Genomic DNA, 27717 nt, shown 5'->3' on the forward strand with positions numbered 1-27717 from the left:
CTCACAAATACATACATACCTGTGAGTTCTATGGTCTATACTAGGTAATGTCTGGTAAACAAACAACGAGACGATCCCAGGCATTTCCCACGTGATCGTGTGACTTTGATGTCTCACCCGTTCCCAACACCAACCACCGCCCACCAACACTTTCTTTCTTTCTTTTTAACAATTTTATTTGTTTGTTTACCTTTTTTTCTTTCGTTCTTTTTCGCCCTTTTTAAAGATAGTGTCGCCCTGGACGTCTACTTATTTTCAGGTCTGGTGGCCTAAATTGAAATGGGCTCATTGTTGTAATGCAAATCCATCTCTCCAGCCAAATGACGATGACAACGTTCATTACAACACAGTTCAATCAGGCCCACAATTACCTTCCACAATCAGACCTTCAAATATGTGCACGTCATTTTTTCCACCCTCTCTCTCTCTCTCTCTCTCTCGCTCTCTCTCTCTCTCTCTCTCTCCCCCTCTCTCTCTCTCTCTCGCTCTCTCTCTCTCTCTCTCTCTCTCTCTCTCTCTCTCTCTCTCTCTCTCTCTCTCTCTCAATTCCCCCCTTTTTTCGCTTCCTTATGTTCTTCACTTTAAATTTTATTCTCCTCCTCCTCCGCCTCTTCCTCTTACTCCTCCTCGCCGTCATCATCATCATCACCATCATCATCTTTATCATTATCATCATCATCATCATCATCATCATCATCATCATCATCATCATCATCATCATGATCATCATTATCGTCATCATTATCATCATCATCATCATCATCACAATCATCATCATCTCCTTCTTCTTCTTCTTCTTCTTCTTCTTCTTCTTCTTCTTCTTCTTCTTCTTCTTCTTCTTCTTCTTCTTCTTCTTCTTCTTCTTCTTCTTCTTCTTCTTCTTCTTATTATTAAATTTTTATATATTATTATTATTATTATATTGTTATTATTATTATTATTGTTATTATTATTATAATGATGATGATGATGATGATGATGATGATGATATGATGATTATATATTATATTATTATTATTATTATTATTATTATTGTTGTTGTTGTTGTTGTTGTTTGTTGTTGTTGTTGTTGTTGTTGTTGTTTATTATTATTATTATCACTATTATTATCATTATTATTACTATTTATTATTATTATTATTATTATTATTATTATTATTATTATTATTATTATTATTATTATTATTATTATTATTATTGTTATTATTATTATTGGTTCTATGAATGAGTGATAGTCTGCAGACGTTTCATGTCAAATCCTTCTGGGCTCTCATTAAATGTTTTGGTTTTTGTTAAACAATTTCACGGTCCAGTGAACTCAAGGGGAGACAGAATGAAAATAGTATGATAGAATTCGTGTGGAGATCAGTCATGCGTGACATGAGTCTGTTGACAACGAATATTCATATGGATCCCAAACAGTCTTTACGGTAAACCCTCTATGTCAACCCTGGTGTGGCGGAGTGTTAACTCACTGCCCTTTGGGTCCAACCGTTATGAGTCGATTCTACCTTCCACTTATCAAATTGAAAATCGCTATGAGCACGTTGTTTTAAAAATTGCTCTATATACCTACTCCGTCTGTTGTGTTTTGGAACCCCTTCCAGTTCCAATTCACGCTTCAAGGCCAGGCAGCAGCACTGAGGACCTTTGAAACTCCAAACCGGAGAGTTCCAGAATGACTTCGAGATGAGATGACTTAATAATAATAATAATAATAATAATGGTATAGATTTATAGTGCGCCAAACATCCCTTCATCAGGAGGGCTCTGGGCGCATAACTTAGATTAACTTAATCATTAAGCCCTAACACAGTACACGAACAACGCTAATTATACACATAATCAAAAGAAAGCCTGTCGGAATAAGAATGTCTTCAATCGACGCTTGAATTCCTCTAGTGAAGACGAAGAACGTATCTCAAGTGGTAGTAATTTCCACAACCTTGGGAATTTCATTTCAATTCCGACTTACCGGTAAGATCTGCATGAAAATGAATCGTTGGTATGGGGGAGGATCGACATGCCCAAAATATTGTGGAATTGTTGAACAAAATCCAATGTGCACCTAGAGCTGGTCTTCACGAGCCGTGGGAGATTTATAAATAATGTATTATTATTATTATTATTATTATTATCATCATCATCATCATCATCATTCTTCTTCTTCTATCTTCTTCTTCTTCTTCTTCTTCTTCTTCTTCTTCTTCTTCTTCTTCTTCTTCTTCTTCTTTCTTCTTCTTCTTATTATTATTATTATTATTATATTTTCCAGGTCTGATAACCCAAATTGTTATGAGCTCATTATTGTTATGGAAATACCCAACACGAAATAATATTGTCATTTAACAATGTAGAATCAAGCCCATAATACGGTTCAACAGTCGTGACGTCATTTCCCTCGTAATGACGCATAGTAACTGGTTTTAAACTATCGGAACAATGGCGTACGCCATTATCTCCATCTCCGTCCTTATGAAATTCTTATCCGACGATCATAAAAGTGTATCCAGAGGAGAAAAACATTATAAATCTGATCATGTTTTGACTTTTATAATTTCTGATCACATGACATTTTAAAAAGTTTGAGCCAGCATGAAGTATAAAAAGTAACAATTTCCTTTGTTTAGAACCAAGCTGCTGGTTGCAGGGCAGACGTGACATCAGACTTTTGAATCCTAAAGATCTACAAACGAAGGAGCTACTTCTACAAGTCTAATATTTTGGAAGTCGCGCCTAATTAGCATATCCCCCCCCCCCCCCCAACACACACTCATACACACACAGACACACAACCCCCCCCCTCCAACACACACACATACACACACAGACACACAACCCCCCCCCCCCCAACACACACTCATGCACACACAGACATACACCCACCCCCCCCCCCCACACACACATACACACAACCCCCCCCCCACACACAGACACACAAACACCCCCCCAACACACACTCATACACACACAGACACACAAACACCCCCCCCCCCCCCCCCCCCCACACACACCCAGCCCCCATTCGAAAACAAAACAAAAACGAAACAAAATACCCCCCCCCCCCCCCTCAACACACACTCATACACACACAGACACACAACCCCCCCCCCCAAACACACACCATACACACACAGACACACAACCCCCCCCCCAACACACACTCATGCACACACAGACACACAACCCCCCCAACACACACATACACACACAGACACCCCCCCCCCCCAAGACACACTCATGCACACACAGACACACAACCCCCCCCCAACACACATACACACACAGACACACAACCCCCCCCCCCCCCAACACACACACATACACCCACAGACACACAACCCCCCCCCCCCAACACACACTCATGCACACACAGACACACAACCCCCCCACCCAACACACACTCACACACACAACACACAACCCACCCCCCCCCCCCCCCGCAACACACACTCATGCACACACAGACACATAACCCCCCCCCCCAACACACACCAACACACACAGACACAAACACCCCCCCCCCACACACACACACACAACCCAGCCCCCATTCGAAAACAAACAAAACGAAACATAATACCCCCCCCCCCCCAATACAATAAAAATACAAATAAAATAAAATAAAATAAATAATTGATTAAATAAATAAATAAAAAAATAAATAAATGAATAAAGAAAAAAAAGAAAAAAAAAAACAACAAAAAACAAAACAAAAAACCCTCAGACAAAATGATAAAATCCACCAAATTAGCTACCAGACTTGGCACCTGTGCCAACTTGCAACATTTTGTCCCAATTTCCATTTTTGGCCATCTAGATCTAGTTTATCCCGACGCTTTACCAGATTGGCTATCGTGCTCATAAACATTATAATGTGTTTATTATGTAATCATAGTATGATTTATTAGCATACTTTGCAAAACATATCTGGCATTCTTTCTTCACTATATATATATTTGCGCTTCATCAGCTTACCTAAAAAGGCATAGAAAAAGACAAAAGCCTCATCACCTTCTTGTAGGCTTTTCTGTCAAACGCTGAAAAAAACCAAACCGGAACAAAATACCCATCACAAATTTTGGCCGAAAAACTCGTCCTTCAAATATCGATTGGTTAAAATGCCTCTCATCTCGCCAAAAACTGTCAAACCTGGGACCTCTTCAAGGACGTCTGATGCTTGAGAGTTTTGGACAGGCTGGAAGCCATTTTAATGTATTGATATTTGGAAGGATAAATTTTCTGTCCAATTGTTAAAACCGTTGTTTTGTCACGTGGTCCGGCAGGTTTTGATGAATGAAATTATAGCCCGTCACACAGTGTCTCATGTTTGGTCCTCTCCACCCCCCCCCCCTCCCTCTCTCTCTCTCTCTCTCTCTCTCTCTCTCTCTCTCTCTCTCTCTCTCTCTCTCTCTACCGCGGTCCATAAAGCACTTTTAAAATAAACGTATTTAAAATGTTGGCCTAAAAAACTGCACTTCAAGTATCAATCAATTTAAATGGCCTTCATCTTGTCAAAAACTCTCAAACCTGGGACGTCGCCAAGTCTTCCTTGATGTCCCAGGTTTGAGAGTTTTTGACAAGATAAGAATCATTTTAAGCAACCCTTAATTTTTCAAGGACTCGTTTTTTGGCCCATATTTGTAATACGTGCCTTTTTCCAGTGGATACCAACACAGACACCTCATTCATATTTCTGCCGTACTCTGGAAAAACACATAGTGTAAAATATGGCTAGAAAAACTCGTCCTTAAGATAGGCTCGATCGATTTAAATGACGCTCATCTTGGCAAAAATTCTCAAACCTGGGACTTCAAGGAAGACTTCGCGAAGTCCCAGGTTTGAGAGTTTTTGCCAAGATGAGGGTCATTTAAATCGATTGATATTCGAAGGACGAGTTTTCTGGCCAAATATTTAAATATGGGTTTTTCCAGAGTACATCCGATTTTCTTCACCGTGTCGTGTCGAGAGATGAATGAGGACGCAAGGTGCGAGAAGGACTTGATTCCCGTGTCCCTTGTGGAGACGAGCGAGTATAGGGTTTTTTTTTAATTTATTGGTGCTGAATCGTGCTGTAAGTAAGCCTATCGTCCAACAAGGTACCGACAGTGCTGTTTCACGCCAATTCACCCCCACCTCCGCCACCCTTTCCGACCTTCCAACTAGCTTTATTCTGACGTACTCGAGAAAAACACGTATTTAAAAATTTGGCCAGAAAACTCATCCTTCACATATCGATCGATTTAAATAACTCCCATCTTGGCAAACTCCCTCAGACCCGGGACTTCGCCCAAGTCCCGGGTTCGAGGGTTTTTGCCAAGATGGGAGTTATTTAAATCGATCGATATTTGAAGGGCGAGTTTTCTGGCCAAATTTTTTAATATGGATTTTTACCTGAGTACCGTAGTATTGTCGTCGTGAATGATTATTGTCGTTATTATCTATCGCTCTCCTCCTTCGCCAGCACTCCAATCCTGTCATAATAATATGCGAGCTAGGCTTTTGCTACTGAATGGTAAAATTAAGTTTAAAAAGTTATCCGAGTGCACCGTCGTTCTTGTGAAGATGTTCCAAGTAAGGAGACTGGATAACGGTCTCCCCTTTTTGGTGTGTAAATTGTAAAGCGTGTTTGTGTGTGTACGCGTCGAGACGAACACATATTATAGTCTAGTGTTAAAGTAACGTTTCTATTTCTTTGCTGGAGGAATGCATATAATATTATGCCGTGTCATTCTGAAACACACCGTGTCTACTTCATAGCCCAACGTTAATAATATATTATATATTATTTAATCGCTGTTTCTTATATGATACAGTAAGGCCTATAAAACGTGGCTAAATCTATTCTATTCCTAGATAGATCTATCTAGAGCTAATCACAGTTTTCACACAAAATTTGCAGTTAGATTCTTGTCATTCAGGGATGAGGTCTTGTTTTGTTTTGTGTTGTGTTTTGGTGTTCTGTTTGTGCCGAGTTTATGCTGAACATGGAGCTGACCTGGACGACACCGGTTCGTTAGTCCGTCAAACTCATCGTGTTGCCGATGACGGTGCTCAGCCCGGTTATGTTGTGTTTGATGACAACGACATGGATGGGGAAAGGAAATTTCGAAGCCAGGACAAAAACAGAGGTTGGTGGTAATGTGTCGATGGAATAATATGGCTTTTTGGCTTTATTGACCGTGGTAGATAATCACATCGTGATCTTCGTCTGACACTAACTCAACATTAGGTCATAAAAGAAAACGAAGATAACGGATAAAAACACACAAACAACTTAATTAAATTGTGAGTTGTAATCAACAGCTCTCGCCAATGGAATCATGTGTTTCCTTGAGCACTTCTACTTCTAACAACTCACTTTTCACTTCCGTTTGGTGATCGTCTTCTTCTTTTATGAAGTATTTTTGTTTGGATCTGTATCAGGCCTTTGGTTTACGAAAACGACGCTCATATGCGGAACATGCTTTAGGCAGCGCAACGCTGATTCCTTAGGCAGGCTCTTTAGTCCCATTCCCCCACCACACTCGTGTAAAATGAGTATCTGGCCGATAACAGCATTGAATCTGTCGAAATTTAAATATTGAAACAGCACCCACAGGCGCCATGTTTCTCCTACATGTTATTTGTTGCTGTTGGCTTGGAATCCATTGTAAAGCGCTTCGGCACATTTAATGGATATTGTGCTATATAAAAGCTCATATTTCGGTTTCCGAATTATTTCCCAGGTATGGGGCAAATATATATTTGAAATAATCAGGATGTGCATGAAGCATTAACAAGGGAATTATGTTTTGCATAGAAGAATGGAATAATATTGACGACCCATAGATAAGGATGGGAATGATCTTAATCACCTTTCCATGTGCTCGAAGGCATTGGTCACATTACAAAATGGGCTCAAATTTACCACATAGTGAAAAGTGTTCACAATTTTTGAAATATCCAACGTCAGAATAGGTCATATTGCTCATCGTGACTCGGGGGTATGTTGACAACTTTCATAAACAAAGCAGCGAGTTTACATTTATTGAGAATTGCCCAATCGTTGTACAGCAATAAATCATGTGATTGATAACTTGGTCGGACGAAGACATGAATATACTCGTAGATCGCTCCCATTAGAAACTAGACAAATCTTGGAAATATCACGTGATATTAATATAACAATTTATGAAGATCTACCGTCGTAGTTTGCGCACTGTTGCTCCATTAAATTCTGTGATTGATTTCAGAATCATATTATGCACGGAGGTAGCGCCGTTACCTCACACAATACTGTCTTCAAAATCTAATGTGGTACATTCTATAATTTGAGGTGGTTGGGATGCAACTTCGGTATCTGTAAGAATGAATTGACTAAGGATTAAAGTTAATGTGTGTCATGTATGGGTGCCTGTAAGACTTGAATGTGTGGATGAGTGTGTGTCATTTATGTGTGGATGAGTGTGTGTCATGAATGTGTGGATGAGTGTATGACATTTATGGGTGCCTGTAAGACTTGAATGTGTGGACGAGTGTGTGTGTGTGTCATGTATGGGTGCCTGTAAGAATTGAATGTGTGGATGAGTGTGTGTCATTTATGTGTGGATGCGTGTGTGTCACGAATGTGTGGATGAGTGTATGACATTTATGGGTGCCTGTAAGACTTGAATGTGTGGATGAGTGTATGACATTTATGGATGCCTGTAAGGCTTGAATGTGTGGATGAGTGTGGATGTCATTTATGGGTGCCTGTAAGACTTGAATGTGTGGACGAGTGTGTGTGTGTGTCATTTATGGGTGCCTGTAAGGCTTGAATGTGTGGATGAGTGTGTATGACATTTATGGGTGTCTGTAAGGGGCTTGAATGTGTGGATGAGTGTGCATGACATTTATGGGTGTCTGTAAGGCTTGAATGTGTGGATGAGTGTGCATGTCATTTATGGGTGTCTGTAAGGCTTGAATGTGTGGATGAGTGTATGTCATTTATGGGTGTCTGTAAGGCTTGAATGTGTGGATGAGTGTGGATGTCATTTATGGGTGTCTGTAAGGCTTGAATGTGTGGATGAGTGTATGTCATTTATGGGTGTCTGTAAGGCTTGAATGTGTGGATGAGTGTATGTCATTTATGGGTGTCTGTAAGGCTTGAATGTGTGGATGAGTGTGGATGTCATTTATGGGTGTCTAAGGCTTGAATGTGTGGATGAGTGTGTATGACATTTATGGGTGTCTGTAAGGCTTGAATGTGTGGATGAGTGTGTATGACATTTATGGGTGTCTGTAAGGCTTGAATGTGTGGATGAGTGTGCATGACATTTATGGGTGTCTGTAAGGCTTGAATGTGTGGATGAGTGTGTGTCATTTCACATAGAAAACAGCGTTGGTTCTTTTGATCAAGCGGTATAACAGTGGGTATTTTACTCAGACGCATACCATCAATAGTAAAACATGTGTAGTTTGCTTTGTTTACCAATCAATGCCATTGTTTACATTATGACGACTGACCGAGGGGCGTGGTTATCTCGGTGTCCATTCCGATATAAACCTTTCGCGTTGGATTCCTCACGGTTCGGCAATTCAAGCGAGCGAGTTGCACTCACGTTGCTATGGACAACCAAGGGACCAACTGAGGGGAAATTGAATGCACTCAGTTTACAGTTTACAGCTTAACGTTGAACATTTCTCGTCTGATTTTTACAGTATTTAGTGAGAAATAGTCTTTAAAATGGCTGACTAAAAACAATAGAAAGAGTAGAGTGACGTCAATTTCGTTCCTTCTATAAATAGAATAAAGTTGACATCACTCGGGTCTTTGTTTTTGTTTTTTGCCACCTACGTTTATGAGTAATTCTCACTTAACTGTCATATCCAGGCTATAAACATTCTTGGGAAATTGTCGTTTTGTGTGGTTATCCGTTATTTAAAAAAATAAAGATTGCTGGCCAGGTAACTTCGCTGTGGTTGTGTGTGTTGGACGCGATCTCCAGTAGTCGATGAGAGAGGGCTCTAGTAATGAATGACGTGATTTTGATACGAATTTTTTTGGGTTCGTGGATAGCTCATACGGAGAGTCACGCTCTCATCGGCCAGGCGGAGTTGTACCAATAAGGTCGCGGGTTCAAACTCCACCACCGCCGCGAAAATTTTTTATTTTCTATTGTCTTCTGGCACTTTTCCACTCACTTCATCTCTTGTGATCCGTTATACTTCCGGATGGCAATGTTGTGAGCTTCTTAGCCAAGCGCATACTATCTATATCAAAACGAAGGAAGCGTGAAATTAGAAGAGCAACACACCAAACGGATCTACTAATTAGTTTTCACCACGTGTGTGATGTTTGTATTCCATCGTCTCCTATTGTTCATGTCTATGTCTCTGCGCGGCTATGTGATCTTGTATGGCTTTCGCTTTTGGATTGAAAGGTCATGGGTTCGAGCCTCGCTCGTCGCACAGTTGAGTCCTCATAAAAGACTCTTTACTCACATTCTCTGACCGCACTCAGGTGTAAAATGAGTACCTGGCCGTTCACAGCGTTGTCTGTCGGAAAAAAAATGTAATATCGCCTAACAGGCGTCATGTCTCGTCCTACATGTTAAGTGTTGCCATTGGCCAGAGGCCACTTGTAAAACGCTGTGAACATGTTTAGTGGGTAATGCTCTATATCAAAGTTCAAGTTTTTATTTATTATTATCATTATCATTATTATTATTATTATTATTATTATTATTATTATTATTATTATATTATTATTATTATTATTATTATTATTATTATTATTATTATTATTGTTATTGTTATTATTATTATTATTATTGTTATTATTATTATTATTATTATTATTATTATTATTATTATTATTATTATTATTATTATTATTATGTTATTATTATTATTATTATTATTATTATTATTATTATTATTATTATTATTATTATATTATTATTATTGTTATTATTACTGTTATTATTATTATTATTATTATTATTATTATTATTATTATTATTATTATTATTATTATTATTATTATTATTGAGTTATACTGTTCAATGTTTGAGAACACAGAATGAACCAGTAGATTTTCGACCAATCAAATCAACTCATCAGATACACCCTCAAACCCTTCGGACAAACATACCTGACAGTTTACTAACCATAGAAAAGATGACGTAACGGCTCACTACTCTTTGTTATATATTTTCAAACCGCCAATTGGGTGATAAGTTCGTACCATATACTCTCAATCCCACTATAGAAGGAAAGCAATTAACGTCACTCAGACCTTTGTTATAGTTTTTATGAGTAGTTTTCACTAAATGGTAGCAATCAGACTATAGATAGTTCGAAGATGACGTCACTCAGGTCTTTGTTATTGTTTTTTGCCATCCGCGTTTATGAGTAATGCTCACTGAACGGTATTAACCCGTCTATCAACGTTCATGGATACACACAGTTTTGTGTGTTGGTCCGTTACACTTCCGGATGGCAATGTTATGAGCTTCTTAGCCAAGCGCATACTATATATTAAACGTCCAATGTTACACATAGCTTTGTGTGTTGGTCCGTTACATCCGGGTTGGCTGATGAGTTGGCTTTGGTTTGGCTGGTTGCATCATAGCATCAATAAACATTAACCCTCTCCTTACCATGCACACGAAAATCGTCACAAACGTTACGATGCAACCAACATTTATTTCATTCTGATTTCTTTTGTGCACCACAAATAATATAAAAGAAAATGTTTTGTTATAGCTATGAAAGTGGACACTGTGATGTAGAGCTCAATTTGCTGAACAGTAATATTATGTATAGAGTGTACTTGTTGCTTTTCTTGTTAGTAAGAAAAAAAAATATTTTTGTGCTGGGTGCGTGGGAAATTTCAGGGACAATTCTGAAAACGGCCCGTAATGAGAAAGTACGGTCACACATGTTCTTCCGTGTTTTCTGGCGGGTAGAATAGGGGGGGGGGTATTATACGCATACCAATGTATAATATGTTTGTAGTTTGCTTGGTTCGACAAGCACTGTCGTTTGTACTGAGTAACGCCTGGGACAGTTGACACATCCGGGGTTAAAGTTCAAGGGGCGTGGTTGTCTCTCTCCATTACGAATTTATTGGTGAGTATGTTATAAAATGGCATGTTATGTATAGATAGAATGCGCTTGGCCAAGGAGTTCACAACATTGCCATCCGGAAGTATAACCGACCAACACACAAACTCTGTGTAACCATGAACTGTTATAGTTTAATTAATACAGTTTAGTGAGAACAACTCACAAACGCGGATGGCAAAAACAATAACAAAGGCCTGAGTGACGTCATCTTCGAACTATCTATAGACAGTTTTAACGTAGCCATCGTTTACATAATATTATAGCCTAACACAAGACCCAACTAGGACTTACAGTTTGACGTCATTTGAAAGGTTTGTGCAACATCTAGTGATAGCTCAAGGAAACTAGTGATCCCATTGGTTGAACTGTTGAATACAACTCACGATTTGTTTTCTTTTGTGGCCAAAGACTTGTCCTTTGACGTCATATTTTGGTCAGTGTCAGGCTATAAATTTACGATGGCTAGGGTTTGAATCCAATAATATTATCAAGCCACTGGTGGAATGACATCTGAGAGCCCTTATTCTTTTTATCCAAACTTCATTAACCTTTGACCTTTGACAAGCTAGAGATGGAGAGGGAATAACGCGGCAATTTGACGGGAAATGAATGAGTCCTGTCACAGTTGAACTTCTCAGGTCGTAGATTCCCTGTCCAGCAAGGTCACTTCGCTGACCTTCTCTCCCACATACTAAATATACAGCCACGTATCTGAAACAGCCAGTGCAGGCTATGCCCATCGTTATAATGGACAGGCATCTCGCCATACACTCAGCGGACGAAAAACATCACGTGATAAACTCATTTGAATAATTTGATGGTATGGGTTTAAGTCAAATAGTCATAATTTTGCCGGCCAGATCGACAGTACGAGTGTCCAGTCAAATGACCATCCTTGTCAAAGTGGTATAATGTCGGGATGACCTAGGTACTGGAATTTAATCGATTGAAGTCACTCAGCTCTTTGTTGTTGTTTTTAGCCAGCAATTTTTATGAGTTGTAATCACTAGATTGTATTTATCAGACTATGATTAAGATTACAGATAGTGTTGTGTGTTGTGACGTTACACAGGCTACATTCAGATCTTGGAATAGAGTTTGGACTTTCGACTAAAACTGAGACATTTCAACTCAAACGTGAAGTCTGTCCTACGGTATGGATGGGAAACTTGGAATGCATCGCAGGCATGTATAAGGAGGATACAGATTTTCGTATACAAGTGCATGCGTAAGCTACTCAGAATAAAATGGATGGGCAGGACTAAAAACGAAGAAATATGGAAAAGAACACAGCAGAAACCAGTGGGAGAGGAAATAGGAAGAAGACGATGGAGGTGGATTAGACACATCTTTAGAAAGAATGACTTCACTATAACAGATAAAGTATTGGACTGGAACCCTCAGGGCCGACGATCAAGGGGAATGCCACGGGGAACATGGAGAAGAGTTGAAGAAGCTGATATACAGAGAAATGATAAGACATGGAAGGGGTTTTAAAAAGTTAGCTCAAGATAGAGAGGGATGGAAACTGTCTGTGGCCGAAACCCTGACCGGACCCAGGGTGAAAAAGACAATGATGATGATGATGATGATGATCACGTTATATCCTGCTGGCGGATGTTGTGAGTTCTTTGGATAAAGCATAACATCAACAGCTACAAGTAGGAAATGAGGGGAGAATTTCTATGGGTTGTGGTGTCCTGAGCTTTGAGATTTTATATCGACCAATATCCACTCAACGTGCTCAAAGTGCTTTGCATGGGCCCCTTGGCCAACAGCAACATTTAACATGTAGGACGGTCATCACAACTGTAAGGCGATATTACAATTTTTTGGAACAGAGACAAAGCTGTTCACTGCCAGGTACTCATTTTACACCTGAGTACGGTGAGAGAATATGAGTAAAGAACCATCTCTCTCTCTCTCTCTCTCTCTCTCTCTCTCTTTCTTTCTCTCTCTCTCCCCCCTCACTCTGCGTTTGTGTAAATGTGTGTGTTTGTGTGTGTGTGTGTGTTCAGCTGCATGCTTTCAAATTACCAACGTGTGATCCAAAGGCATAGCTCTTGATCCTGATTTCAACCCTTCTGAATAAAGATACATTTTAGGATAGGGACAAACGGCCTTGACACCTGCCTGTTAAGTGTTTTGCCCCCCCCCCCCCCACCCCTTTGCCCTTCAACCCAACCACTCACAAAAACTGGGTAATGTAAAAGATAAAATGACAGCCTCTCGACGACCATTGGCGCAATGATGAAAGGCGGGAAAGAATAGGATGAGAACCCTTAACCTTGGGAGATAAACCCACGGCTACTTTATCCTTGGCCACCTGTTGCCCGTTTGGATGTTTTGAATTTACAGCTTATCTGACATGACAACAGATTTATACAACAAGAAGATATTCAGCGAATGTCTTTTCGCGTGCAAAACTACAGATCATAAAATCCTCTATAAGTCAAAATAGTTTTCTTAAGTTAGCTGTAAACTATACAATCGATATAAACACAAGGTGCACATCCAGCCTGGTTTGATATAAAAACAAGGTGCACATCCAGTCTGGTTTGATATAAACACAAGGTGCACATCCAGCCCGGTTTGATATAAACAAAAGGTTCACATTCAGCCAGGTTTGGTATAAACACAAGGTGCACATCCACCCTGGTTTGATATAAAAACAAGGATCACATCCAGCCTGGTTCGATATAAACACAAGGTGCACATCCAGCCTGGTTTGATATAAACATAAGGTGCACATCCAGCCTGGTGTGATATAAACACAAGGTGCACATCCAGCCTGGTTTGATATAAACAAAAGGTTCACATTCAGCCAGGTTTGATATAAACACAAGGCGCACATCCAGCCTGGTTTGATATAAATACAAGGTGCACATCCAGCCTAGTTTGATATAAACACAAGATGCACATCCAGCCTGGTTTGATATAAACACAAGGTGCACATCCAGCCTTGTTTGATATAAACACAAGGTGCACATCCAGCCTGGTTTGATATAAACACAAGGTGCACATCCAGCCTGGTTTGATATAAACAAAAGGTTCACATTCAGCCAGGTTTGATATAAACACAATGTGCACATCCAGCCTGGTTTGATATAAACAAAAGGTGCACATCCAGTCTTGTTTGATATAAACACAAGGTGCACATCCAGCCTGGTTTGATATAAACACAATGTGCACATCCGGTTATAAACAAGAGGCTGTTCAGAAGTCTCAAGTTGAGTTTTTGACAAAATGGTATGGGGTTACACGAGGACGTTAAACTTTTTAAACGCGACCTTGAAATTTCCTAACCAAAATCAAGTGGTGACTCAACGACATCTGTGACCTTGACCTTCTCAGTGATGAGTCATCACTTCTTGTTTTGCTGCGTAATTTATAAAAGGTTAGAGGAGGACAAGAGAATGACCAGACTGCCCAATGTCCGGCATTGACCTAAAATTGACGTCCTTCAACAAAACACCTTTTTTAATATATTCCTGGCCATTTGGGGCAGAAAACTGTCATGGTTCATGTCCATGGATTATAGTATAGTGACCTCTGACCTCATCCAAAAGTCCCAAACTTGAGGTTTCAAACACTTTCTAAGGAAGGACCGGGTTTTTAATTGTTTGACGTCTCAGAATCCATCACAACTCATCGATGTTTGTTTAACAAAAACAATTTTAAAAGTCTTTCTGTTAGTTTCAAGAAATTATATCATAGGAGCCATTAATTTTGGCTGGTTCTCGCCCCATCCACCCCTCCCTGATGTCGAGACATCATAGGCTATAATTAAGTCGACCATTATAATTATCTCCCCCTCCCCCCCCCCCCCCCCCCCCCCCACAGGCACACACATACACACACATTGAATCAGTGGCAGACGTTCGGGTTGTGCAACAAACACTATCATTGTATAATACAGTTATTTATGCGTTGTCATGGAAACATAGCTATGTAGTGTGTTATTATGAATACCTTTGACTTAATAAGACATGCCTTCCCATCATGCCCTCTTCGTCACGGTATGTATGATCACCAAGGACACGTGATAAAATTGAGTACAATCGGCCACCATTTACCCGTCACCATCACTAGAGCTTTTAAAAAAACAGCGCGTTTTTGACAAATTGTGATCAAATACTTTACAAGGGATTCCAAGCTAACAGCTACTCAAATCATGTAAGATGAGATCGAGACGTCACGCCTGTTAGGCAATATCACAAACAATATTATTGCTATTATCATTGTTGTTGTTATCATTATTATTATTATTATTATTATTATTATTATTATTATTATTATTATTATATTATTATTATTATTATTATTATTATAGTATTATTATCCACAAATGCTCAGACAAAAACATGAAGGTTTCTTTGCTAACTAAACTTGTGAAACTGCTTGAAGATTTCAAATTTCCAAATTGTCGAAATTCCTTTTTGAGATCAATGAACATTGCCTTTATTTTCACTCACCGATGTCACGAATTCAAGGCCTTAGTAGAGCAAGGTTATCAATATTTCACGAGTCTTTCCTAAAGCTTATTTGAGGTCTAAGAGCTTGTGTGGTCCTGATAGAACGTAAATGACAGACGCGTGTTGACCATCTTGTCCATTAGATTGCATGAGGAGTTGGTGATGGAGATGGACGGTACTTTAAGGTTCAGAGTGGCCAATCTCAGCTTTTGGAATTGAAATCACTCTACTCAGATTCTATCTAGTTGAAAAGTCTACATTATCAATTTCATGATAGATAAACATAAGGGCAATCAGACTTTTTGTGGAAGATTACCCTGTTTTGTCCAAATCCAAAGCTATTGGGCTATGCAACCTCTTACCGTGTAGTCGTCTGCAAGTTCTTGCTGTCAAGATATATTATCCGAAGGAGGAAGAGAATCAGATCGTGTAAATCAGAACCAGATCGATACCATCAGATTCCTCTAATATTCCAAAACACTGATCTAATGCGACAGTTATAAGACTCCTTTTTCATGTAGTTTGGGCAATATGTCTGCTTTTAGCAATTCCCTCCTTTACTTACACTTTTCCATGGTAGGAAACGAAGTCCACACTTAATGTGGATTTCTGATAAGGTCTACCGGACCTTTTCTATTTTTTACTTGGATCCGATAAAATCATTGTGCCTTCGAGCCAACGGAAACCCACTGAACCTTAGTAGTATAACGACCCATGCATGGATCTGTAGATCCATCAACTACAGACGAAGAAGAAGAAGAAGAAGAAGAAGAAGAAGAAGAAGAAGAAGAAGAAGAAGAAGAAGAAGAAGAAGAAGAAGAAGAAGAAGAAGAAGAAGAAGAAGAAGAAGAAGGAGGAGGAGGATAAGGAGGGGGAGGAGGAGGAGAAAGAGGAGAAAAATGAGAAAAAAAAAGAGGAGAAAGAGGAGAAGAGGGCATATGTGGAGAAAAGAAGGTAAGAAGTGGAGCTGGTATAGAAGAAGAGGGGGGGGGGGGGATAAGAAGAAGACGAAAGAGAAAAGGAGGAGTGAGTGAGGAGAGGGAGAAGGAGGAGAGGAGGAAAAGAAAAGAAGTAGAAAAATATAAAAAGTTGAGAAGTACAAGGAGAAGAGAAGGAGCGAGTAGGAGAAGTGGAAAAGAAATTTTAAAAAGAAAATTCAGACTATCCATTATTACAACTCGCGTCCTGTCCAGTTATGACATGCAATTATGAATCATACTAGTCCGTTTCTAGCCTTAGATACTGGTATAAACGGAGTAACCAACCCCATGGCTCTTCGAACTTGTTTCAGGTATCTTAACTCTAATACGTTTGTCTAGTAACTGGTGATAATGGCACAAAATCTATCGTAACTCATGATACATTTGTCTAGTAAATGGTGATAATGGCATAAAATCTATCGTAACTCATGATACATTTGTCTAGTAAATGGTGATAATGGCACAAAATCTATCGTAACTCATGATACATTTGTCTAGTAAATGGTGATAATGGCACAAAATCTGTCGTAACTCATGATACATTTGTCTAGTAAATGGTGATAATGGCACAAAATCTATCGTAACTCATGATACATTTGTCTAGTAAATGGTGATAATGGCACAAAATATATCGTAACTCATGAAACATTTGTCTAGTAAATGGTGATAATGGCACAAAATCTATCGTAACTCGTGATACATTTGTCTAGTAAATGGTGATAATGGCACAAAATCTATCGTAACTCATGATACATTTGTCTAGTAACTGGTAATACTGTCCCCGTGGAATTATGCCATTTTTTGGGCAAAATTATTCCAATATTATGCCCAAAAAAAGGTAAATTATGCCATGAATTATGCCATAAAATCGACATTATGCCATAAATTATACCAAAATTCCGACATTTATGCATGTTCTTGCGTGCTTTTGTAAACCCCAAAACCTAATTTTCACAATAAATATGAATTCTTATAGGTTTAAAAGCTACATTAAGTTGTTTCGTTTCATTAAAAACAACTAAAAAGCAGAAATATATACCAGACTACTTGACAATGTAGAAATAAGTAGGTACACTATTTTAAAGAACATTGATTTTAAACCCTTAGCATGCTACACCAACCTCTGTGGCAGAGTAGCGTGTTAAGAATGGGTTAATTAAAAAAATGTCACCTAAAATCGTTAACGTTTACATGGTCAAATGTATTAGGGAAACAAACAAACAAACCAAGATACATGAATGACAATGATAAATAAAAAGAAACGAAAATTCAACAAATATATTTATTCTTTAACTGTAGTAATAATAACAATAGTTGTAATGGTAGTAGTAGGTAAAGGTAATGGTAGGAGTAGTAGTGGTTGTAGAGTGTATAGTCGATGTAGAAGTGAGTATGTAGTAGTAAGTAGTAGTAGTAGTAGTAGTAAGTAGTAGTAGTAGTAGTAGTAGTAGTAGTAGTAGTAGTAGTAGTAGTAGTAGTAGGGTAGTAGTAGTAGTAGTAGTAGTAGTAGTAGTAGTAGTAGTAGTAGTAGTAGTAGTAGTAATAGTAGTAGTAATAGTAGTAGTATTAGTAGTAGTAATAGTAGTAGTAATAGTAGAAGTAGTCCTAGTAGTAGAAGTAGTCCTAGTAGTAGTAGTAGTAGTAGTAGTAGTAGTAGTAGTAGTAGTAGTAGTAGTAGTAGTAGTAGTAGTCGTAGTAGTAGTAGAAGTAGTAGTGGTGTAGTAGTTGTAATAGTAGTAGTAGTTGTTGTGGTAATGTAGTAGTAGTAGTAGGAGGAGGAGGAGCAGTAGTAGTAGTAGTAGTAGTTATTGTTGTAGTGGGAATAGTAGTAGTAGTAGTAGGAGTAGTAGTAGTTGTAGTGGGAATTATTTAGCTTTTTGCTGACGGATGCGGAGTTGGATGCGGAAGGCCAAAGGATGCGGCCGCATCGGATGCCGATGCGGCCGCATTTTCCTGGAGGGACAGGTAATAATGGCACAAAACTTAACTCCGAGTTACGATAGTTTTAGTTCTTTTCTTTCTTCCTCAAAATATCCTATCTCACCATACGACAGTCTTGCTTCCAATAAAATACTTTCAAACTATCGTAACGTTAATAACTCACAATCCAAGCACAGTATCGTCTCAAAAATGCCACCATCGTTGTTCTCGCCACGTTTTACATAAGATGAGTAATTTTCACGAATTTGAAACCGTTTTTATTTGTGTGTCTCTCCTGCAACGTTACGTTTTTATGATACGTTCATTTTGCACCCTACCCTTTGACATAGTTTTGTGTGTTGGGACGTTATATTCGCCTGGCGGATGGTGTCAATATTTTACCTCCACGCCTAGCATCAATATAAGTACTCAACTTTTCAATGATGATGCCTGGTCCAGTGTGTTGTAGATAGTAATAACCGTCTCCAAGTGTATTGTCCACATAGGACTGTGACATCAATCCAAACAATGGATCCAGACACCTGGCCAAAACAAACACATCAAATCGTAGGATGCGATGGGACGAACACAGGGCTGGACAAATATTCAAAAACCGATCAAGGACTACCAAGGGTGCCAACCAATTCGAAAATTACGAATCTTTAAACATAAAATTGGCCAATACGACACGCAACTCTTCTATATTTACGTATCTTTTGATAACCTGCCGCGCCGCCATCAAAATTTTAGCCAGTAAAATGGTCGTCCTTCAATCATGATTTTTCGATCCAGCAAATTAATCGACGAGTTTTATGGACAAAATTAAAAAAAAAAAACGTTTTTTTTCGGGTTTTTGTGTGTATGTGTGTGTGTGTGTGTGTGTTTTGGGGGTTATTTTCTTCAGTGTGTGACAGTATTTTAATTTCGATTGAAACAGTATTATATCATCATTATTATCTTTATTATAATAATAATAATAATAATATAATAATAATAATAATAATAATAATAATAATAATAATAATAATAATAATAATAATAATAATAATAATAATAATAATAATAATATAATAATAATAATAATAATAATAATAATAATAATAATAATAATAATAATAATAATAATAATAATAATAATAATAATAATAAATGACCTTGCCCTTCATTTTTGTGTGGGCAAACTTGACATTGATGTTATTTGGTCTACCTTGAAATTAGTTTTGTTTTCTCATCGAAACGATGGATGTGATGTCGAAGAATGCATTTTAGGTTTGTTCTCTCTCTCTCTCTCTCTCTCTCTCTCTCTCTCTCTCTCTCTCTCTCTCTCTCTCTCTCTCTCTCTCTCTCTCTCTCTCTCTCTCCCGATCTCTCTCCGTATCTCTCTCCCCATCTCTCTCCCTCCACTCTACCCATCTCTCCCTCTCTCTCCCTACTCTTCCTGTACCCCCCCCCCCCCCCCCGCCTTACCGTGTATCTTTCTAAAGTCTTCCCTCTACCTTCTTGTCAGAATTCTGTCTCTGTTACAATTTCTTCAAAACATAGCCTACCAATGTTTTCCAACACGATATCTTCGCCTCAAAGATTAGGCATACATTTTCCCCTTTCCGGTAATGCAAAAGAAAGCAATAGCAAATTATTTCCCCCAACAACTTGAGATTTTATATAACGTAATATCCATTAAACGGGCACAAAGCGCTATGTAAGAGTTCCTCAAGCCAACAATAACACTTCAATTGAATGAACAAGACAAGTCATGACGCCTTTGAGGCGCTTTAAGCTTTTTTAAAATTCTCCGACCAAGAGAACAACTCTGTTCCCCGTGTGTCGCAGTACACACATACGTAAAGGCTAATGATTGTATAGTGGCTTTTTGATAGATGGTAATGATATTCCTTTGCATTGTGTTATAAATGTTAATGATGACAAAAGAGTTCAAGGGTCGATAAGGGATTTATGTCGCGGTCATTTTGGTCATTTGGTCATTTGCTCTAGTGGTCTGGGTTCACACAATGAAATCCTTGAGCCAATCTTTTGGATCCCCGCCTCTAATTGACTTCTCTCCTCTTGTCCTAATGGATTGTTTCCTCTATCCACAGTCGGAATGGAATTATCTCCCTTGCCCGCGTGCTATTTACATGAATTCTCTCCCTTGGCCCACCCAGGCCGATGAAAACTAACAAAAATAAACAACCAAGATGTTTGGCACTCTGGCCAAATTGTCGTACTCGGAAAAATACGTATTGATAAGTTTGGCCTGAAAACTCGTCGTTAAATATAAATCGGTTAAAATGACCCTCATCAATTCAAAAACTCTATCCTGGGACTTCTATAAAGACTTCATTAAAGTCCCAGGTTTGTGAGATTTTGACAAGATGAGGGTCATAACTTTTTTGCTCATTTATTTTTTGTCGTTTTGTTTTTTCAGAGTATGACAAAGTAGTTTATATTTCCTTCCTTTTTGGTTCTTGTCAAATTTCTTCCTTTTTGGTTCTTGTCAAATTTCTTCCTTTTTGGTTCTTGTCAAATTTCTTCTTTTTTTTCTCTTTGTTTCTTGTCAATTGCACTCCTTTTTTGTTTCTTATAAATTGTATTCGTTTTAATCTTTTGTCAAATTTCTTCCTTTCTGGTTTTGTCATTTTTTTTCCTTTTTACTTCTTATCATATTTTTCCTTTTTCTTTATTTTCCATTTATGTCTTCCTTTTTGTTTCATTATAAATATGTTTTCCTTTTTGTTTCTTGTCAATTTTTTTCTTTTTTTTTTTTCGTTTCTTATCAAATTTCTTCCTTTTCGTTCCTTCTCAGTTTTCTTTTTGCTTCTTGTCAATTTTCTTTTCTTTTTTTTTTTTTTTCTTTTCTTTTCTTTTTTTTTTAAACCTCAGGAATGGGAGACACCCAATGTTTGTCGTTGCTTTGCCAATTTAGAATTATCTCCGTCTTTTAAATACGACAATAAACAGGTATAGGTATACTGACCTTAAAAAAAAAAGAAAATATTTGATATTGATCCTTTTTGTTTCTTGTCAAATTTCTTTCTTCTTGTTTCCTGTCATTTTTTATCCTTTTTATTTCTTGTCGATTATGTTCATTTATTGTTATATTATTATTGTTTGACAAATGTCTTCCTTTTTGTTTCTTGTCAAATGTCTTCCTTTTTTGTTTCTTGTCATATATCTTCCTTTTTGTTTCTTGTCAAATATCTTCCTTTTTGTTTCTTGTCAAATTTCTTCCTTTTTGTTTCTTGTCAAATTTCTTCCGTTTTGTTTCTTGTCAAATTTCTTCCGTTTTGTTTCTTGTCAAATATCTTCCTTTATGTTTCTTGTCAAATGTCTTCCTTTTTGGTTCTTGTCAAATGTTTTCCTTTTTGTTTCTTGTCAAACGATAATAAGCTCACAGCTGCCTTACTTTATTTTATAATTTATTTATTTATTACTTTGCATTACCATCCGTCATATTGACATATAGATAGTATTGAAGTTGACGTCACTCAGGTCTTTGTTATTACTTTTGCCGTCCGCGTTTATGAGTAGTTCTCACTACACTATTTTATCCAGACTATAAACGTTCAAGGTTACGCAGAGTTTTGTGTGTTGGTCCGTTTTACTTCTGGATGGCAAAGTTGTGAGCTTCTTAGCCAAGTGCATACTATCTCTAAATCATGTAAACGCCGCAAAACGTAAAAAAGCCAAAAGCCAGTACATCCCGTGGTCCAATGATGATCCACATCGCCAGACTCCAGGACACCCCGTGGTCCAATGATGATCCACATCGCCAGACACCAGGACACCCCGTGGTCCAATGATGATCCATATCGCCAGACACCAGGACACCCCATGGTCCAATGATGATCCACATCGCCAGACACCAGGACACCCCGTGGTCCAATGATGATCCACATCGCCAGACACCAAGACACCCCGTGGTCCAATGATGATCCATATCGCCAGACACCAGGACACCCCGTGGTCCAATGATGATCCACATCGCCAGACACCAGGACACCCCGTGGTCCAATGATGATCCACATCGCCAGACACCAGGATACCCCGTGGTCCAATGATGATCCACATCGCCAGACACCAGGACACCCCATGGTCCAATGATGATGCACATCGCCAGACACCAGGACACCCCGTGGTCCAATGATGATCCACAACGCCAGACACCAAGACACCCCGTGGTCCAATGATGATCCACATCGCCAGACACCAGGACACCCCGTGGTCCAATGATGATCCACATCGCCAGACCACAGGACACCCCGTGGTCCAATGATGATCCATATCGCCAGACACCAGGACACCCCGTGGTCCAATGATGATCCATATCGCCAGACACCAGGACACCCCGTGGTCCAATGATGATCCACATCGCCAGACACCAGGACACCCCGTGGTCCAATGATGATCCACATCGCCAGACACCAGGACACTCCGTGGTCCAATGATGATCCACATCGCCAGACACCATGACACCCCATGGTCCAATGATGATCCACATTGCCAGACACCAGGACACCCGGTTGTCCAATGATGATCCACATCGCCAGACACCAGGACACCCCGTGGTCCAATGATGATCCACATCGCCAGACACCAGGACACCCCGTGGTCCAATGATGATCCACATCGCCAGACACCAGGACACCCCGTGGTCCAATGATGATCCACATCGCCAGACACCAGGACACCCCGTGGTCCAATGATGATCCACAACGCCAGACACCAGGACACCTCGTGGTCCAATGATGATCCACATCGCCAGACACCAGGACACCCCATGGTCCAATGATGATCCACATCGCCAGACACCAGGACGCCCCGTGGTCCAATGATGATCCATATCGCCAGACACGAGGACATCCCGTGGTCCAATGATGATCCATATCGCCAGACACCAGGACATCCCGTGGTCCAATGATGATCCACATCCCCAGACACCAGGACACCCCGTGGTCCAATGATGATCCACATCGCCAGACACCAGGACACCCGGTTGTCCAATGATGATCCACATCGCCAGACACCAGGACACCCGGTTGTCCAATGATGATCCACATCGCCAGACACCAGGACACCCGTGGTCCAATGATGATCCACATCGCCAGACACCAGGACACCCCATGGTCCAATGATGATCCACATCGCCAGACACCAGGACACCCCGTGGTCCAATGATGATCCACATCGCCACCAGACCGGAACAAGTCAATTGGATGACATTCGAGTAATGGACAGAGATCACTGCTAAAATCTGTCCAAATCTATTTTTAACATAATAATTTGGCCAGAAATCTTAAAATTCGTGCTATTTATCCGTCAAGATGATCCCCCAAACGAGCTTGATGAAAACTCTCACAACTGAGCCTTCATGTACGCCAGACCATACCTGCCACCCTTCCGGTTGAGAATAATTCCAGTCCCGTTATCAGCAGTGCAAAGTTTAGTCCTTGGAAAAGACTTTATTAGTTCTCTCACCATATTCAGGGATAAAATGAGTACCTGCCACAGTGTTGTCTTTGTCAACCCCACCCCCCCCCCCCCCCAAAAAAAAAAAACCCAAAAAAAAACAACAAAAAAAAAAAAAAAAACAAAAAAACAAAACAACAATAAACAAAATTGTAATATCGCATGTCTAGACGTCAAGTGTTGTTGGCTTTGGACGCTTTGCAACGCGCGTTGAGCACGTTTAGCGGATGCGACATATTCTCATATATTATAAAAGCTGAATTTATAAAAATCTAATTATTTATTTATGTATTTATTTATTTATTTGTGTGTGTGTGTGTATGTGTGTGTGTGTTTGTGTGTATCCATGTTTGTGTGTGTGTGTTTGTGTGTATCCATGTTTTTGTGTGTGTGTGTTTAGAATAGATTTTCTATCCAAAATAGATTTTCTTGACAGGTGTTTTGGCAATGTTGTTATTTAGAATGGCCGGTTGGGGCGATAAGCCTATCGGCCTGTGTTAATCCCCAATGTGGACGGTGATGTAAAAGGACAAAGACAGGAATGTTCGTGAATAGACTGAGTGGATAGGGGGGAAGGGGGGGGGGGGGATTGCTGGATTGGACACGGTTATCATGGGAGATTCTCATAGGGTACGATCTGTGTGTGGTCAAGTGGTATGACACTCGCTCTCGGATCGGAAGGTCCTGGGTTCGAACCTCGCTCGGCGCATAGCTGAATCCTTGGAAAATACTCTTTACTCACATTCTCTCACAGACTCGGGTGTAAAATGAGTACCTTGTCGTTAACAGCCTTGTCTCTGCCAGAAAAAAATTGGTTTTATCGCTTAACAGGCGTCATGCCTCATTCTTTATGTTACGTATTCCTGTTGGTCAGGGACCATTGTAAAGCACTTAGAGCACGTTTAGTGGACATTGCGCTATATAAAAGCTCTCCTTTTTTTAACAGTTGGTTGAACCTATTTTGTTGTGCTTGTGTTTACTTTTAAAGATTAAAACATTCCTTGACCTGAATTGTACCGAGTATCCCACACAGTTACTTCCCTTTAAATAGATAGGGGAGCAGCGTGCTCAACAAGTTTGAATACCCGCTGCGTTGCGTGGCCTTGAACAAGTCACTGTGCCCTAGCTGATTTTGCGACGCTATTATTCCAGTATTCCCTTGGAATAGACGCTGAAGAAAAGTTTCCCTATGGGATGAATAAAGGGATTTAAACAACATGATACTTGGTATTTGGTACTCGGTACTTTCTGGGTTTGATGTAAAGACCATAACTCGGTTTGCCGCGCCGACCTTCTACGAGAGGGATGGCAGGATGGAGGGGATAGGGGGGGGCATCAAGTCAGTTTGGTAGCTTTGGATGTTTAGGTTATAAACCTTCGATAATCATATTGCCATTTCATACTGATTTTTCTTTTCTTGTTTTTTCAGAGATAAAGCCAGAAGGTTGCTCCACAAGCGTGTTCGGGTGTTGTGCTGATAATGTCACTTTTGCAAGGGGAGAGAACGGACAAGGTTGTTTGGTTGGAGGCTGTGCCGGAACTAGACACGGCTGCTGTGATGATGGCGTCACATCCGCTTCCGGTCCGGGCAAGAGAGGATGCCCGGAAACCACTCTGGTTGGAGGATGTGCCGGGACGCGTCACGGGTGTTGTCGGGACGGCAAAACCCCGGCGAGAGGTCCCGGTAAACTGGGTTGTCCCGAGACGAGGCCGGTGGTCGGGGGATGCAGAGGGACGCGCTATGGATGCTGTAGGGACGGCGTGACGTCCGCAAGGGGAGATAACTACCTCGGTTGTAGAGAAAACCCAATGGTGAGATGTAGACTGACTCGGCATGGATGTTGTGAGGATGGGAAAACACCAGCCCGAGGTAAATGTTTCATATATTATTATTATTGTTATTATTATTATTATTATTATTATTATTATTATTATTATTATTATTATTATTATTATTATTATTATTATTATTATTATTATTATGGTTAATCGCATTGAAACGGTATTAGGTTACACACACACACACACACATATGTTGGTGGGGAATTGTAGGTATGGGTTAGCGTTAGATGTGAGTAAATAGCCTTTTCCAAGGACTCAACTTACTGCGTCGCTGGAGACTCGAAACGAAGACCTTCCGAGGCAAAGGCACGTGTCATACCACGCAGGGCACACAGAGATGTGACCCATCCTGTCACAAGGGTAAACCATCGGGCTGTTACAAACTGATTTCAAACTTTAAACCACATGAAATGTCAAATGTTTTTGTTACTGTAAAATCTTTCATTGCCGACCTTCAATATAACGTTTGAAAATAACCAGTCACAATATTTTACGTTAAAAAAGTATTATGTGCTGCTATGTGGCCTAGTGGTATGACACTGACTTTAGGACCAGAAGGTCCCGGGTTACTGTAAAAACCTTTCCTAGACCACCTCCATTACAAGCTGTTACCAAAGTCACACATTCTATTTTGCTAAAATGTAATACTTGTCATAAAATTGCGCGGATGTGCGACCTTTTCCAGCGACTCAGTTGTGGTCCGTACAGAGCCGGACTCAAACCTTGGGCCTTTCAAGTGGAAGGCCAGTGTCATCTCTTTAGACCACATGTCAGACATATTATTACCAAATCAACCACGAGGGTGACAAATATAGTACATAGTTTGACCGTTAAGTTATGGCCTGACACTGAAACCCAAAAAGACCGGCATTTTGACGTTATTATTTGTTTTTTTGCACCGCCTAGTGAGTTGTCGTTAGTAGTGCTCATGGAAACAAGTTATTTCATTGGTTGAACCATTGAATACAACTCACGATTTGTTTTCTTTTGTGGCTAAAGACTGGCATTTTGACGTCATTTTTTGGTCAGTGTTAGGCTATATGTTTACGATAGCTACGGCTTGACCCCTGTCTTGGCTGTGTGGCTGTTCGGCCTTTATCAAGTCACACGAACCAGAGCCCCCATTGTGGCGCTGCGGCTTGACCCCTGTCTCGGCTGTGTGGCTGTTCGGCCTTTATCAAGTCACACGAACCAGAGCCCCCATTGTGGCGCTGCGGCTTGACCCCTGTCTTGGCTGTGTGGCTGTGCGGCCTTTATCAAGTCACACGAACCAGAGCCCCTATTGTGGCGCTGCGGCTTGACCCCTGCCCTGTCTTGGCTGTGTGGCTGTGCGGCCTTTATCAAGTCACACGAACCAGAGCCCACATTGTGGCGCTGCGCGACAGCTCTGACGTACTCTGGAAAAACCCATATTTTAAAATTTGGCCAGAAAACTCGTCCTTCAAATATCGATTGATTTAAATTATTCTCATCTTGGCAAAAAATTCTCAAACCTGGGACATCAAGGAAGACTTCGCGAAGTCCCAGGTTTGAGAGCTTTTATTTGCCAAAGTGAGGGTCATTTAAAATGATGGATATTTTCTGTCCAAATTTTAAAAGATGCGTTTTTCCAGAATACGATAGAGCTGATGCCTGGGTTATTCCAGTTTCCTATGCGTGTGGCTATGTGGTCAAGTCATACGACACTCGGATCGGAAGGTCCTGGGTTCGAATTCCGAGAGGTGCATAGTTGAGTCTCTCACCGTACTCAGATGTAAAATGAATCCCTTGCCGTTATCAGGATTGTCTCTGTTATTGCCTAACATGCTTCACATCTCCTTCTCTATGTTAAGTGTTGCGGTTGACGATAACCCCCGTTGCCAAACGCTTTGAGCACATTTCTACTTCTACTACTTATACCTCTTGGCTCCTGGCGGAGCATAGGGTCTCAACAGCACTCT

At 40.0% G+C, this 27717-nt stretch overlaps 1 protein-coding gene across 1 annotated transcript in view; it reads left to right on the forward strand.

The window, feature by feature from the left end:
• The window catches only part of LOC144963782 (papilin-like), a 241112-nt gene that overhangs the window by 141688 nt on the left and 71707 nt on the right, over nt 1-27717 (forward strand). The window contains exon 18 of the mRNA XM_078897749.1: nt 25365-25805. Within this exon, the coding sequence (XP_078753875.1) occupies nt 25365-25805 (441 nt within the window). The remainder of the gene's footprint in view (nt 1-25364; nt 25806-27717) is intronic.

This window comes from Berghia stephanieae, chromosome 1, assembly GCF_034508935.2.
Source record: "Berghia stephanieae isolate SIO BIC M18660-M18661 chromosome 1, UCSD_Bste_1.3, whole genome shotgun sequence".
Taxonomy (NCBI): domain Eukaryota; kingdom Metazoa; phylum Mollusca; class Gastropoda; order Nudibranchia; family Aeolidiidae; genus Berghia; species Berghia stephanieae.